Source organism: Anopheles stephensi, chromosome 2, assembly GCF_013141755.1.
Source record: "Anopheles stephensi strain Indian chromosome 2, UCI_ANSTEP_V1.0, whole genome shotgun sequence".
Lineage (NCBI taxonomy): Eukaryota > Metazoa > Arthropoda > Insecta > Diptera > Culicidae > Anopheles > Anopheles stephensi.
This window is the reverse complement of record NC_050202.1, coordinates 4,903,891-4,919,770: the sequence shown is the minus strand read 5'-3', so window position 1 is coordinate 4,919,770 and position 15,880 is coordinate 4,903,891. Positions and strand designations below refer to the sequence as shown.

The 15,880-nt window shown below is 51.6% G+C and overlaps 2 protein-coding genes across 3 annotated transcripts in view; one reads left to right on the top strand and one right to left on the bottom strand.

Moving 5' to 3' along the window:
• Nucleotides 1–2,796: 2,796 nt before the first annotated feature.
• On the top strand, nucleotides 2,797–9,658 carry LOC118508177 (serine/arginine repetitive matrix protein 2-like). Of its 2 annotated transcripts, none has more exons than XM_036047735.1 (4): nucleotides 2,797–3,788; nucleotides 4,019–7,931; nucleotides 8,010–8,214; nucleotides 8,400–9,658. In XM_036047735.1, exons 1-4 carry the CDS (start codon nucleotides 3,455–3,457, stop codon nucleotides 9,120–9,122), a joined length of 5,175 nt encoding a protein of 1,724 aa, XP_035903628.1. In that variant the 5' UTR covers nucleotides 2,797–3,454; the 3' UTR covers nucleotides 9,123–9,658. The 2 variants fall into 2 exon arrangements, with proteins under 2 accessions (XP_035903628.1, XP_035903627.1); XM_036047734.1 differs by having other exon boundaries at nucleotides 2,797–3,818.
• Nucleotides 9,659–10,169: 511 nt separating this feature from the next.
• LOC118508178 (E3 ubiquitin-protein ligase Smurf1) overlaps nucleotides 10,170–15,880 on the bottom strand; it is a 33,919-nt gene continuing 28,208 nt past the window's right edge. Inside the window, exons 6-13 of the mRNA XM_036047736.1 lie at nucleotides 15,173–15,855; nucleotides 14,627–15,048; nucleotides 14,339–14,559; nucleotides 14,076–14,272; nucleotides 13,796–13,985; nucleotides 13,500–13,699; nucleotides 13,244–13,407; nucleotides 10,170–13,161 (exon numbers count right to left, since the gene is read on the bottom strand). Coding sequence (XP_035903629.1) covers nucleotides 12,877–13,161; nucleotides 13,244–13,407; nucleotides 13,500–13,699; nucleotides 13,796–13,985; nucleotides 14,076–14,272; nucleotides 14,339–14,559; nucleotides 14,627–15,048; nucleotides 15,173–15,855 — 2,362 coding nt within the window. The 3' untranslated portion in view covers nucleotides 10,170–12,876. The remainder of the gene's footprint in view (nucleotides 13,162–13,243; nucleotides 13,408–13,499; nucleotides 13,700–13,795; nucleotides 13,986–14,075; nucleotides 14,273–14,338; nucleotides 14,560–14,626; nucleotides 15,049–15,172; nucleotides 15,856–15,880) is intronic.

Sequence of the window (15,880 nt, the reverse complement as noted above, 5' to 3'; positions counted from 1 at the left end):
TGGTGTATGGTTACGGAAGCTATTGCAATGGCACCTGGTTTCTGGGGGAGGGGGGGGGGGGTCGAGTGCACACTGATGATGCTACTCGGGCGGTCCGCGCGATCAGAATTTCGAAAAACTCATTTCAATATTTTAATTAGTATTTCACCCATCCAGTTTGTGCCAGGACGCAGGGAGGGATTGGAGCGAAGCAAAAGGATAATGAATATTGTTTCCATTCAAAGGTTTTTTTTTACTGCTCCTGCTTCTTCCGCGGCCTAATTATGGAAGGGAGCAGCAGCCTAACACTGCTTCGAAGTACGCGTCTTTGTATTTGTGTGCTGTGTGGTTTGGTATGTTAAATTACAAACTTCAGGTGTCCTCGCGCATCTGCTTGTGGAGATACCATTAAGGTGTAAGGGCAAAGTGACAGTTCGCACGTCTAGACGGAACGATGTCTCAGTGTACCCTGGATGTTTCAGTTTTAGACAAAATCATCTCAAGGATCTTTGCTACTAGCAGGAACCTGCGCCATGGCAGAAGAATTTACCTGTCGGCTCTTCAGCCTAGCATTAGGTAGCACAATCCGAGACTTGGAGGTTGTTGACCATCAGGAGTTGAAGAGACGAATCTCAGGTCTGAAAGCCTCAAAGCCTCTATAAATAATCATTTATTTAAAAAAGAAGCTTTGGACAAAGTGTAGATCAGGCAAAAAAACATTTACGGTGCCAGTACTCACATGCATCTTTGATGTAAGGATTCGCTCCAAACCTTCGATCCAAAGGAAGATTTAGACTAATCACAATCTACGATCGTGGGCCGCTAATGTCCTGTAGTTTGGTAAAATCCTAATACAAAATTGCTGATTGGAGGCACAGTATACAGTTGAAAAGCAACCCTCGCACAGGATGAGAGTGAAGGTTCGTTCAACATGGCAGTGCGTGCACATCGGATATAGTGCATACAATCATTCAGCATCGGCACGAACGGTTTCTTGATCAGCACCATCATCTCCAGCCTTTAGCGCCCGAACCGTAACTACATTACGTCCGAAGTGTGCATTGTGCCGCAGCTACAAACCGACGCCTTCGTCCGATCGGGTCGTACTGCGCAATCGTCTTCATGCGGTCCTAGTCCTGAAATCGAGCAGATAGATTTCGGCAAAATTCACCCTTATTTTCTCCCTGAATTTCCCGTGAACTCAGTACAGAAAGAAACGAACACGGTTTGGCGCTAAATTGAACGATAAATCGGGTTGGTACGTGATCGGTGTCATTTTGACATTTGATAATACATTCACACACACACACACACACACACACACACACACACACACGAAGAAGAGTGGCGTCTTGTGTTTTGAAACAAAAAGAGCTTCTTTTTCAGGATAATTAAAATACATATTTCTTTTAAACATTTCTTTATTAATACTTAACAATATTATGTGTTTCAAGAGCAAGAAAACAGAAAAGAAAAAAAATGGGCAGGGAGGGATTGGAGCGAAGCAAAAGGATAATGAATATTGTTTCCTTTCAAAGGTTTTTTTACTGCTCCTGCTTCTTCCGCGGCCTAATTATGGAAGGGAGCAGCAGCCTAACACTGCTTCGAAGTACGCATCTTTGTATTTGTGTGCTGTGTGGTTTGGTATGTTAAATTACAAACTTCAGGTGTCCTCGCACATCTGCTTGTGGAGATACCATTAAGTGCGTAAGGTAAGTGTAAGGTGACAGCTAGCACGTCTAGACGGAACGTTGTCTCAGTGTACCCTGGATGTTTCAGTTTTAGACAAAATCATCTCAAGGATCTTTGCTACTACCAGGAACCTGCGCCATGGCAGAAGAATTTACCTGTCGGCTCTTCAGCCTAGCATTAGGTAGAACAATCCGAGACTTGGAGGATGATGACCATCAGGAGTTGAAGAGACGAATCTCAGGTCTGAAAGCCTCAAAGCTTCTATAAATAAATGATTAAAAAAAGAATCTTTGGACGTAAATGTTACGGTGCCAGTACTCACATGCATCTTTGAGACAAGGATTCGCTCCAAACCTTCGATCCAAAGGAAGATTTACGATCGTGGGCCGCTAATGTCCTGTAGTTTGGCAAAATCCTAATGAAAAATTGCTGATAGGAGGCACAGTATACAGTTGAAAAGCAGCCCTCGCACAGGATGAGAGTGAAGGTTCGTTCAACATGGCAGTGCGCACATCGGATATAGTGCATACAATCATTCAGCATCGGCACGAACTGCTTCTCGATCAGCACCAGCATCTCCAGCCTTTAGCGCCCGAACCGTAACTACATTGCGTCCGAAGTGTGCATTGTGCCGCAGCTACAAACCGCCGCCTTCGTCCGATCGGGTCGTACTGCGCAATCATCTTCATGCGGTCCTAGTCCTGAAATCGAGCAGATAAATTTCGGCAAAATTCACCCTTATTTTCTCCCTGAATTTCCCGTGAACTCAGTACAGAAAGAAACGAACACGGTTTGGCGCTAAATTGAACGATAAATCGGGTTGGTACGTGATCGGTGTCATTTTGACATTTGATAATACAACACACACACACACACACACACACACACACACACACGAAGAAGAGTGGGCGTCTTGTGTTTTGAAACAAAAAGAGCTTCTTTTTCAGGATAATTAAAATACATATTTCTTTTAAACATTTCTTTATTAATACTTAACAATATTATGTGTTTCAAGAGCAAGAAAACAGAAAAAAAAAATGCGGCGCGGGAACATTGTGCGACCCGTGGCGATGTTTTGCCTTTGCCCCAATTGTCCCAAACAGCCCAAAACGTCAAATGGCATCTGACGTTTTGTTTTGCTCGTGCATAGGTGTGTGCGTGTGCGCTGCTATATTCCCGTCGCGAGGTTTTTGTGTCGGTGTGTGGTTGCGATACAAAATTATAAACTTTTTGTGAAAAGGCCAATCTTTAAAGCTTTTGGGCCCGTGCGATCGTGGCCTTCGAATCGTGCCGCGAATGGAAGCATCACCGGTCAACCACAGGCGTGCGGGTCGTGTTGTGTAAGAAGGCGGAGCGTTGCATGGCCGGATAGCACTGGGATTCTGCTTCACCGAACCACACGCTCACCCCACTGATACACCCTCCCCGGGGTTCTTTGCTGCCCGACCGATTGGATTGAAACGCAGGAAAAACGCGGTGTTGCAGTGTATCCATTGACCAACATTGACGGACGTCGACGAAGCAGCCCGGGTTGCGAGGAATCATTTATCGTGTTCTAGCCAACGGATGACTGAGACGCACACGCACACGGCCCAGCCCTTCCAAATGGAGTAGCTGCAATAGCTGACACGGGGTGCACAGCACTATCACCCCAAGCTGGTGCCGTCGCCGCTTGCTTGATATTTGTTCCCCGTGCGAACGGCTGTACACCCGGACCCGTGTTTTAGCAGATCGATTTCCTTCTTCTTCATCATCTAAGCGCTGACGCGGGTGTTTTATCATCATGGACGCGGATAGAGCAACCTCCTGCACGCCACCATTACCGGCGATAGAACGAATACCAGTGCAACTGCTGGCCAAGCAGCAGCAGCAGCACCACTCTTCGCCGATAAACAGAAACACAGAGCACGATAGGAAAAAGTCACCTCCAGCAGCAACGAAATCATCCACCATCGATCGGCACGACGATGTTACGGAAGCGCGCATCCGAGGGCCTGCTTCAGCGGCAACAGAATCGGTGTCGGCGGATGGGGCGGACTGTCGAGATGAGAAACGCAAGAAAGGTGGCACGAAATCGAGCCGTGATTCAAGCGCATCGAAGGAGTCGCTGAAAAGCAGTGAGTACAGAGAGTGGAAGATGAAGATTCGTGAGTATAGAGAGAGTGTGGCACGGGCTATCGACGCTGCTGTTCCCCGTCGTAGCCATTTTTCGCCATCTTAAAGATGTCGATGGTCCGTGCAAAAAGAGGAAATTTTCTCACACAAAAAGAAAAAACAAAACGACGAGCGACGTGCAGTTGCAAGCATTAAAATAGTGTCTTTACCTTTTTTCCTCCTCCTTTTCCAGAGCACAGCGAAACCGCCGATTCAGATGTGACCGCCAAATCGCCATCGAATAAGAAAGAAAAACAATCCTCCCAAGACCAAGACAATGGGACGGATCGTCAGCGCAGCCGGCATCATCATCACCGGCGGAAATCCAGCACCCGCGACGATGATTCACCGGACGACGAGGAGAAGCAGCGCGGCAACCACCGGCCCGACGGCGAGCGGAAGAAAAAGAAGCCAAAAAAGGATCGATCGGGGTCTCGCGAGCGAAAAAAGAAACATTCCCGCTCGCGGTCGCACAGTCGTCGTTCTACCACTGCTACAAGCCTTACCCACCAGCGGGATGATGTCGGCAACAGCAAATGGGATCACGAACGCAGTATTAGTCCACTAAGAGATGGCGGCCCCCGGGGGTGGGACCATGGCCGGGGTGAGTTTGGTTTCAACAGTCGCAATCGCAATGCGTTCCGGCGCCGCTTTGCGGATGGGCAGCGCAGAAATGGGCCAGCGTTCCTGCAGCAGCGCGTTCAGCGCGCAGCGCCGCCGGTACGCACCGGGACCGATCGGATACTATCGGCGCTCAGGTACACCAAGGTTAGTCCGGTAATTAGCTGGCAGGAATGGTTGGTACCGACGGAAGAGCCCAAAGAGAAGAAGATGAAACATTCGCCAGTCACCAAGATACAACCGATCACACCGGCGATAGCGGCCCTGCAGGAGTACGACGAAAGCGATGGCGGTGATTCGTCCACTTCGTCCGCTTCTTCACATACGCATACACCTAAAACCGCGAACCATCGTAATGCCTCACCGGAAAAGGATAAGCTGCTACCCAAACGGATCAAACAGGAAAAGGGCTCGAATGATGAGCGGGAGACAGTGGACGCGAATCAAGACATCCCAGTTCAGGTGGACTGTAGTATTGTGAAGCAGGAACCACTAACGGAAGAAGACGACGAGCAGAAATCGATAGTGGAAAAGGCAAAGGAAGAAACGGTAGGCACGACGAAGCCAAAGTTTAGCTGCTCCTTTCTGGACGATCTGTCGAGTGGCAAACTGAAGCCTCTGCCCGAACTTTCGCCCGACGTGAAGGAGCACGTCGATCGAAACCGACGGGCCGAAAGCCAATCTCCGGACACGGACGACTACGCATCCAACTGGGAAACGGAAGGGCTCGGTATGAGCCCTTCGAGACCGAGATCACCCACACCCATACTGAAGCCGGTCTCGCCACGGACGCCAGAACTACGGAACAGGCGCGAAACGAAGGAGCTGGTAAACGGAGCGCCGGAGGAAAAGCGTGCCCATCTAAAGCCGCGCAGCATGCACGAGGAGATAATCCCGCTAGATGATTTGTTGAACGTGCAGAACCAGCTCAAATCGTACCAATCGAAGCTGGAGGAAATGCAAAAGTTGAAGGGGCTGCGGAAGCGTGACTCACCGCCGGATGAGAAGCTGGCCGATGAGTATAAAAACTTCATGCAATCGCTCGGTCAGGAGGGAGATGGAGAGAACGCGGAGGAGGAGGCAGGTGGATCCAGTTCGAGCAGTTCGTCCAGCAGTTCAAGCAGCTCGTCGTCCGATTCTTCCAGCTCGTCCGATTCTTCCAGTTCGTCCGATTCCGACTCATCCAGCTCCAGCTCCGATACGGACTCGGAACAAGATTCGGACGTGGAGAAAGAGCCAGAATCGCTCGCTAAGAGCGTTGCGGAGCAGCCGCGTACTGATCTCGAAGAGCCGCGTACACCACCGCATCGGCCGGACCACGTTATACCGCCGGACTATCTGCTTCCGTGCGTTACTGACCCAGCGCAGGCGTCGTCCTGCACGAAAATTTACAACATCCGGGACGATTCGGTCTCGACGGAAGCGACCCCGGTCAAACCGCTCGAGCTAGATCGGGAGATGCCGATCAAGTTGAAACTCCCGTCAAAGCACCGAATTCTACCGACGGCCGGTGCTTCGGCACTGCTTGGCCACGAGGACGACGAAGATCCGCGCAAACCGGCAGCCACAGAACAGCAATCAAGCAACAAACAATCGAACCACAGCAGGGAACAAACGCGAAGGCACTCGCGTGAGCGTTCGCATAACCGGAAGCGTAACTCATCGAGGCGCCGGTCGCGTGACCGTAGTCCAGACCGGAAACTGCGCGACACGGATAAACGATCTTCGCGCAGGCGATCGAATTCATCGCGCAGTCCACCGTCGTCGCATCGTGCGCGAACGCGCAGCAGTCCACGCGGCAGCAGAAAGCGATCACTGTCCCGATCGCGCTCACGCTCTCGCTCACGGTCCCGCTACCGTAGCCTAAGCCCATCGCAACGTCGTCCACCGAGTCCGCGGGGACGTAGCAGTCCGGCAGGAAGGAATGCGGGCCATCGTGCACGGCGACGCTATTCCGTCGATCGGTATACCACCGGATCGGGACATCGCCGTCCACCGTCACCGATGGACGCACCGCCGCCGATGATGGCACACGGCACGGAGAATCAGATCGACATCATCACCAGCACGGGTGTACGGGTTTCACCCAACGTGCATTCGCCTGTGACCGGGTACAAGAAGAGTTTGGCCGACTCGACTATTAGCGATGCGGAGCTGGAATGTCAGAAGCCACCGGCCGGAGGCATGTACCCGAAGCCGGGCAATTACGCTTCCTACTACGCATCTTCCGGTGAGATGCTTCACGGCTCACCCGGAGCAGGTGCTGGTGGTATTGGTGGTGGTCCGTCGTCAAAAGTGGACGGTGGTGAGGAGGGTTCGCCCAAGCGCATCTCGCTCGATGATCGCATTAACAATATTGTGCTAGGGATAAATGGCCAGATGGATGGGAAGCAGCAAATGCCACAACAAACGACGCCATCTGGGAAGCATCATCCCCATCACATGCATCATCAGCATCATCAGCAGCACCACGGTTATCACGGTGAATACGGTCACGCTTCCCATGACATTTACCCGCGGCATCATTTACCACCCTCGACGCACATGAACTATCCGGGGGGGTATGGTGGGCCGGAGTACGGTGCACCGTCTCCGTACGGCTATGGACCACCGCGCGGGCCTCCCGGCAGTGCCAATACCAGTACCGCCGCGAGTCCCTACTATCCCGGCAGTCGTGCTGGACCACCGCCATCGTGGGCCCCGCGCAGTCACCCGTACCAGGGTTATCCGATGGCGTTCGTAGGCCCACCGCTAAACGTTATTCGGTCGGGCGATCCGTACCGAACACCGTACGCCGGCACACCGGCAGCCGGAGCACCACCACCAGCGGACGCCACCAGCTCCAAATCTCAGGTCAAGCAGGTCGGTAACGTGTTGGAAATCGTTCCCTCCAGTACGCCGCTGCTCGCAACCACCGCAAAGCCTCCCGACAGTGGCAGTGACCCGTCCGCGGCGACAGCTCAGGGTGGGCCACAGCAGGACACGGCTGCCGGTACCGGCTCTGACCAGCAACAGCCGCCGTCCACCGCATCTGCATCCTCGGCGCTCGTGACGCCGAAAATTCTGTCCGCCGAAGAGCTGCAGCAGCGGCACGATCGTCGGGTCGAGCTGAAGCAGAAGGTACGCACCGAGCGGGAGAAAAAACGGGTGGAAAAGCGTCAGCGGAAGGAGCGTCTCCGGCAGGAAATTACACGCCTGCTCGGTTCGAAGATGATGATCGGCGGTTCCTCCTCCCTGGCGACGGCGGCGTCGATCGCTGGTGAGAGCGGTACGAGCGGGCGGGACGGCGCTTTGGGCGATACGATCGGTGGCGGATTGGTGGTCGGTGGTAGTGGTGGGGGCATTGGTGGTGGTGGTGGTGGCAGTGCCTCATCCGATGAGGAGTTCGAAACGATCAAGCAAGCCGATCTGATCGCATCGCTTGGCCGATCGTACGAAAAAAGTATTCTCAAAACGGCCAAACCGAACGTTGTCGGTGGTGTGAGGTAAGGTTGGCAAGCGCTTTTTGAAGGCCCCCCCGCCGTGTCATGGAAATAAAACGCTTTTTCTTTTGTTCTTTTCAGTGGTTCCGTGACGGTGAAGAAGTCGGTACTGTTTGCGGACGGTGTGGCACCCGGCGACGAAACGTCCTCGTCCGGCGAGGACACCAAGCCGGACCGCACGTCGCCGAACAAACTGTCCACGGCGAAGCTGCGGAAAAAGATGCGTCGTCAGCGTACGCTCAAGTTCGCCGGCAAGAAGCGGCTGATCGATAGGTTAAAGCAACCGGTAAGTATACGGATCGCAGGCTTGCACTGCATTCCCATTCATTTGCCATTACCGTCTTGCCTTCTTCGAGGCGAGAAAGTAGTTCAGTCTCTAAATTTGTTTCTCACATGCGTTCCCAGTCTCTACCGATTCTTTCTGCTGCAAAACTGATCCAACACCTCTCTCTCTCTCTCTCTTCATTGCAGGAACTCGACGAGGAAGCGGAAGACGTTGATCCTGAGCTGGAGAATCTCCCGGTACCACCGCCTCCGCCCGGCTCACCACCACCCGAACTGCAGCAACCGCGGTGTCTCAATCCACCGGTCGTCCGCATGATCGATTTCCGGGAAGGTGGTTTCCACGGCATCGGTCTGTCCGTGCCGGGCATGGTACCGCCGGTGATGCATCTGCCCGGTGCGAACGGTGCACCACCACTAGCGGGGCTACCGCCTCCACTGCCAGTACCCCCGGTGACGATGCCAGTGTCGGGCGGCCCGGTGGGGCCAGTCACCGGTCCCACCCCATCCGCCGGCTACCGACATCCGAATCTGCCGCCGCACCACTTGCTGCCTTCTCATCTCGGTGCACAGCGGCCGGCCTCCCCCCACGGTACCCTACCCCTTCACCATCACCCCCATCCCATCCCGCCACCTTCGCACCATCTGCCGTACCATCATGCCGGGCCGCATGGGCCGCTTCTGGTGCCGCCACCGCACCACGCCGTCTATCCACCGCAGCAAACGTTGTCCTCCTCGGCGCTCATCACAATCACCAGCGGTAAAAAGCGTCCCACAACCGCCACCGGCAACGGCGGGGCGCATCCAATCGAGTCGATCGTGTCGAGCGTACCCACACCGTCCCCGATGGCGAGCAACAATGCGGCCGGTGGTGGTGTGAGTGCAATGTTCGATGGAACACCACCGGCGTGATCGTCACCAACCAGAAACAAGAACGCAGAACCCAGCCGAGCGTTTCCAGCGTGTTAGCTTGTACTCTTTTTTTTAAAACAAAATGCTTTTTTTTAATCTTAATCCTAACAACACTAACCTTCCCGGCGCGGGGGTTTGTTCGTGTTGCTGAAATGTTTTAGTCGTGTACAGGATTCTTTTAAACGAAGGTACGTTTATATTTAATGTTTAGTTTAGTTTTGAGCCCCCCCCTTGTATCCGGCCGGTCGAGGGCAGGAGGTTGTCGGAGGTGCGCCGGACCGTAGTTTAATTTGTAGGTTAATTTAGCGCAAAAAGGAGTATGTGTTTTTAGACCGGGACCCGGCAGGCAATCGTTGTTTCGCGAACAAAATCAACCCCCAACTCACAGCTTGCAGAACGAATCCCCGAAGCCTAGCGTTAAGCGTTTTGCCCTCGTCCCATGAGACGTATGAGAGAGGATAGATGCGGTACGAGATGCAGTGGAAGATGCAAAATGCAGAAATGAATGATCAGATGTACATACGTATATAAGTAAAGAATGCACGTCTCGTGGAAATCAGTCCGAAAGAAACGAAATGGGTGGGTCGACCCGAACCTACCGGATTGGAGGAGCTATCCGTAAGCCGGATCCGGAAAAGGGTCGTATGCTGACGAAGGATGTCCAGCTCTCTCAGCCAAACGTTGGATCGCTTGTTCGGATCGTAACGACGTTTGTGCTGTCTTCGATGGGTAAGTTTGTTCAGCAGATAGTTCTTAACAATTTGACTAAATTCTTCCTCTTTTTTCTGGCAACGCTTACTTACCACTTATGACTTACCAGACATATTGATACCACGTAGCGGGATAGACAGTACTTGCTACGGCGAAGCAGTCCTTCGTCGGAATCGGATACGAATTGTTTAAATCCCATCTGGGGTCCGTTCCCTCGATTTTCCATCTACGTGGGTACAATAAGTTTGATAAGCCGGAAGTGGGATTGAGGTCGTTAAGCAAAAGTCGCGTAGTCACTGCCAGGAGCAAGCATCGACGAACCGAACTCGAAGCTCGTAATATTGATGAACTGAATTTTAAAATTTTATTACCTTCTTTTTTTACAAATAATACACGCTTTCGCTTCTTCCCCTGCTGTTCCCCTTGTTCTCCCGCACTTGCGTTACGCACCAACCGAGGGGGGGTAGCCGCTATTGTCATGTTAGTTTTGAATGTGAAAACATGGAGGTTAGCTTTGCTTCCACTAATTCATTCCACAAACGTACTGATATGATCTGTTTTCCCCCTTCAACGTCGGTCGGTGCCGTAAAAAGCCAATACGGAAGGAATCTCGTCCCCCTCCCCCTCCCCCCCCCCCTCTACGATAAGTTAAAACCCCCTAAACTCTCTAACCTAATCCCCTAGCTAAGGACGAGGCGCGTCCCGTGTACCGAGGACGAGGCGCGCTTTATCTATATTGGGTTTCAATTTCTTCAACTTCTTTTTTACACCTTTTGCATTAGCTACTTCGCGTTTGATTCGTTGCGATTTTAATCGATCTGCACTAACTAAATGAGCTTCGGTTTTTGCTACTAGGTAAATGATGTTTCTTACTAGCATTCCACTCCTTTCACACCTGCTCCTGTTTCGATTTCTATAATAGGTTTTCGATTTTTGTCTACTATCGCTGCTACACATCCGAATGTATTATCTGACCTATCTGTTGACTATTTAGATTTTATTCCTTGTCGCCGATTTTGCTACTTCTATAAAATCGTCGCAATGATTAAAAAGGAGCAGGCATAGAGTTGGTAAAACTTTCTAATATATTTTTTCCCATTTGATTGTTTGTTTTCTTTTGTTTTTGCCTACACACTTTAGACATGGGGCCTGCTTCTAGTTTGATTTGTATGTGTGTGTGTGTGTTTCGATTTTATATTTATTTTCATGCTTTTAAGTTCAGTACAAAATTGTTGAGCATTTCTCAATTGCATGAAAGCGCTTGTGTTACAGCTTTTTCGAATATTTCAAGTTGCCTTGTGGATAGTTTGTATGCATGTAGTAACAGGTAAATGCTAGCTCGTACCAGTCTGTAGATGAAGTGTTAATTAAATGAACTTTAGTGGCTTTAATTTATCGTGGCGCGCTTCATTAAACATAATGTGCCAGCAAAAACCAAACAAAACAACCTATTTACGAGACCACCCCTTCTCTTTAAGCAGCAACGCGGCAGCAGGAGTGGAAAGGAAATCATCTATCGAAACACAGGAATAAATAACAAAAAAACAGTTTAATAAGCGACCCTCCGCATCCCTTCCCCACTCCCCACTTTCCACCAGGGCAGCGATATGTGTATTCAAATCTTCCAATGGCAATACAATCATTTTCATCATTCATCATCGGCTATCCTGTACTGTTTCCTTCCGCTTTTTTTTACTATAATCTCACATTAAAGCTTGACGAAGCACTCGTTAAACCGGGTGTGCCTTTTCTCACGCATCTTTGCATAATGGGAAGCAGCTTTCCTTTTTCAATTATCCTGATTCAGCTTAATCCGTTTTCTCTCTCTCTCTCTCTCTCTCTCTCTCTCTCTCTCTCCTACTCTACATAACATACAATACATACACACAAAACCCACTTTCGGGGGTGGTTTTTTTTTTCTTCCTTATCTTATATGCTCTCGGTTTGTGTTTTGTTTTTGTTTTTGCTACACACAACATCTATATAGTTTACATATTACATACAGTTATATACGTGTATAATTATATCACTCGTTACTTTGCTTGCTACGCCTCCCAAACACTACGCCTTTCTTTGCTTTCGTTACCTTACCAACCAACTCAAACGTTCTTTCTCTCTCTCGTTCTCTCTCGCTCTCACTCACTCATTCTATCTAGCACGATTTCTATCATTGTGTTACACACTAGGCTTTATGTTTTGCTTTGTTGTCCTAGGTTTGTATTGTTTGTTTTGTTGTTGTAGTAGTAAAACTTTCCGACAATTCCAACTCCGACCCTGTTGTGTCTGTGTGTGTGTGTGTGTTAAGAGTGTTCGGTGTAGTAAAACAAAAAAACCCCCCCGGACTCGGTTAAAAGCTTAAAACACACACACACTCAAGCTCGATGTTAGGCACGGTTTACTCGATTACAATACTCTGGACGAAGGAACCTCTCTCTCGCTCTCTCGCTCTATCACGCACGCATACATTATACAAACACCAAACAGCTGTCCGACGTGTCAAATGCAAACAAAACAAACGCCTTGTTGTAGTGTGTGTAAGAGAGTAAGACGATCCTAGCCAACGCTTCGTATTCGTCATCGTCGTGTACGCGTACCTAAGATCGTTTGTGTGTTTTCTCCCTTTTATCTCGGAGGGGGGGGGGGGGATAACAACATCTTCGCTCTGGCATCCTTTTGTTTATCAACGTTGTGAACGGCCAAATATCAACAACTCTGCACACAACTATAGCAGCGTAAGATTAGATTGTACTAAAATGGTACACAACACATACACACATACCAACAACATAGCACAATGGACGGTAAATTAATTTTCCTTTCGTTATTGCTGCACCTGCACCCCCACCCTTCATGAGCGCGATTCCTTCCCAACTTCCCAATCGTCGAAAGGAAAACAATTCAATCCGTGTTTCGTTTGCTTTTGTTAACTGTAACACACACACACACACGCTCGCATACACACCCGTATACAGATACGATTTGCGATCCATCGCCTCCTCTTCCAGCGCGCATTCACCTACCCCACCCCCCACCCTCCCCCCCTTTATTCCACAGCGAATCCACACGTCTCTTCGACGGCCTGCGTCAGTTTGTCGTACATTAGCTGGTACGAATCGTACATCGGTAGATCGAGCCGGTTAAAGCAGGTGTGCGCTTTCGGCAGGTTCTGGATCGGCACGTCCGCGGTCAGGTGGATGGTAAACAGCCGCGGCCCGACGGCACCGGTGGAACCTTGCAGGGCACGGAATCCTTGCAGCGGCACGCGACAGGACCCGGTCACGAACTGGAGTAGCTGGGCGCGCATTTCCGGTGAGTAGGATTCTACGATCTGAAAACAACAAACAAAAACAAGCAGATGGGCGTTTAGTGTGTGTGTGTGCGTGATTATGATGCCAGTGCAGTATACCAACCTGCCAGAACCATACGATCTGCGGTGTGTCGGCGGTACATTGCTTTAGCCGTGTGTTGGCCTTCCAATCGTTCACGTCGATCTGACTAATGCCGCTGATCAGCAGCTCCAGCTCCCGCTCGTCGAACGGTCGCAGCAGATGGCTAAGGATCAGCTCACCGAATCCTGAGGGGGGGGGACGAACAAAAATCGGCATTAGCACCAGGGACTACCGCGGCCGCCGACACACACGACGGCACACACCGCTGCACACATACCTTTAGAGAGAGCTAAAAATTGCTGTTCGATGCCACGCATAAACCGATAGTTCACGTACAGCTTCACGTACTCCCGCTTGTTGTCCTCGGTCACCGGGATCGAGCCACCGTTCTGCTTCAGCTCGTGCACCTTCAGCGCACCGAAGCTGTTGTTTTCCACGCTGAACGTCGAATCGATAACGTTCGTTATGTTGTTTTCACTGCCGAGAGAGAGAGAGAGAGAGAGAGAGAGACAGGAGTTTGCCGATAAGATCGAGGGATCGATCCGAGAGTATTCCCCGCCTCCCCCCACTTACAGTATCCACGTTAAGCTACGGTGCAGCTCCGGATCGACGTCCTCGATATCGGACAGGGTGATCGGTTTGTTGAGCAGCTGCTTGTAGAACGGCAGGGTAAAGCCACCGTCCAGCACGTGATTGTGAAACACGGCAATGCCCAGTATGCGCCCGACGAAGTGAAAGTAGGACAGGTGTTCTGGATTTACGCCTACAAATAGAAAGCAATGCATAGTAGTTACGCTTCGTCTATTAGTCGTTAAAGGCCAGCAGTCGAGTCGAGGGGTTGGAGCATACATACCCGAGTCAGGATTGATTTGCAGCGAATAGTGATCGTCCCGGCTGTACTGGAACAGCCCGTACTGTGGATTGAGCATTTCGCGCGACAGCAAATGCAACCATTCGCGGGCCACCCCACCATAGTCCAGTCCCTCCTCGCCCTTAAACTTCACCATCAACCGTTTGCGCATATCTTTGGGACGCATCTTCATGATCAGTCTGGAAGAGAGCGGGAAAGGGATGTTTCTTTGAATCGTATCACTCCTATTGCAGCCTCTCACTTACCTATAGCTCTCCTCAAATATTTCATTTCGAGACACCTCCAACCGACAGTGGCCGGACTGGGGCTGGAGCAGCTGCAGCTCCTGCCGCAGCGCCCGTATCTTGCCGACCAGATCGCGCCGATACTTCGGCAGCAGATCGGCACTGTCCATCAGGCCCTGCGGTAGATCGGGAATGTTGTTGCTGACGGTTGCGACACCCCTCGGCGAATGGTGATGCGCGTCCTGGAAGGGGAGAGAAAAAAAATGTGTGAGAGGATGGGCCGGGCGCGCTGATCGGGGGCAAACTTACTCCATTGGCGATTGCGTTGACCGCTTCCGCCAGGGCTGCATGCCGGGCCGATCCACCGTTCGGCACTTGCGGACCAGCGCCGGACAGCGGTGACGACAGTGCGACGGACGTGCATCCATTGCTGCCGACGACCGTGACGGCCGGTGGCGATGCGGTCGCACTGTTCTGCCGCCGCAACATCTGCAGGATGTGTGGGCTTATCCGGGGGTCCGTGAACTGGGTCGTACGGTTGTTGTGATCGACAAAGTACACCCGACCGGAGGCCGTTTTCCGCTGCTCCCAGCCGTGCGGCAGCGGACCGAGCGTTTCGGTCGTAAGGTTCTGCGTATCGAAATCGCGCGGTATCCGGGGATCGTGCCAGGTGGACTGCTTCGTCGGTATGTGGTAGAAGTACACCTGTCCCTGTTGCGTTGTTCGAATTTCTGAGCGCAAAAAATTGGAGCAAAGAAACTCATTAGCTGTTTGTCCGAGATCCTTACGGCGTGGGTTCCCATGTAAGAACATCCCGATACAAGCAACAAGGCAGAGGGTCTTTACTGAACTTACCATAACCATGAGGAAGATCGACTGCTGGTCGAATGAAAGGGGCGCCAGACCGGGTTTGATGTCCACCCATACCACCACCACCCATCGATTGCCTTGGTGGTCTATCGCGTGAAGTTCGCCGCCGACTTGGATCTTCTGCGTGCCGTCCCGAGCGAGCCCGGTAGCGCGATGCCGATCCCTCCCGATGGCAACTCTCGCCGGACGAAACACCGGTAGGTGTTCCGTGATGGTGCTGTGACCTGCCACCACCACCACCTCCTCCCCCTCCGCCACCACCACCGATGGTGTCAGGCCCGGTAGAGCTATTGCCATGATTGCTGACGCCGTTGTGTGTGGCACTACTACCGTTGCCACTTCCATTGGCCGTGCTGCTGTTGTTGGTCGCGTTCAGCGGCAAGTAGGAAGGCACGGTGGGTTTTGACGCTGGCACACTCGAATCCGTACCGCCGCTGCGCGAATGCTGATGGTTGGGGCTGCTGAAATTGGTTACACCGCCACCTCCTCCGCTGCCGTTCACCAGCACCACACACTGTCCACCGTTGGTGGCGTTCGTGCCGGGTGGCGATCGGATCTGGGAGATGGGTTGAGATGGTACTGTTGCTGCTGCTGCTGCTGCTGCTGCCGGGTTGTCGATCGAAAGGGTCCCGATGGCGTTCGTCATGCCAGTGACTGGTTGTGGTTCCCTAAAATGTGAGAACAAATCAGCAA

What these genes read in the sequence shown, in the direction of transcription:
- LOC118508177 (XM_036047734.1), top strand. Translation starts at nt 3,455, where the DNA reads ATGGACGCGGATAGAGCAACCTCCTGCACGCCACCATTACCGGCGATA. An exon ending in AACGTTGTCGGTGGTGTGAG is followed by an intron (nt 7,932 to 8,009) that starts GTAAGGTTGGCA and finishes TGTTCTTTTCAG; the next exon opens with TGGTTCCGTGACGGTGAAGA. An exon ending in TCGATAGGTTAAAGCAACCG is followed by an intron (nt 8,215 to 8,399) that starts GTAAGTATACGG and finishes TCTTCATTGCAG; the next exon opens with GAACTCGACGAGGAAGCGGA.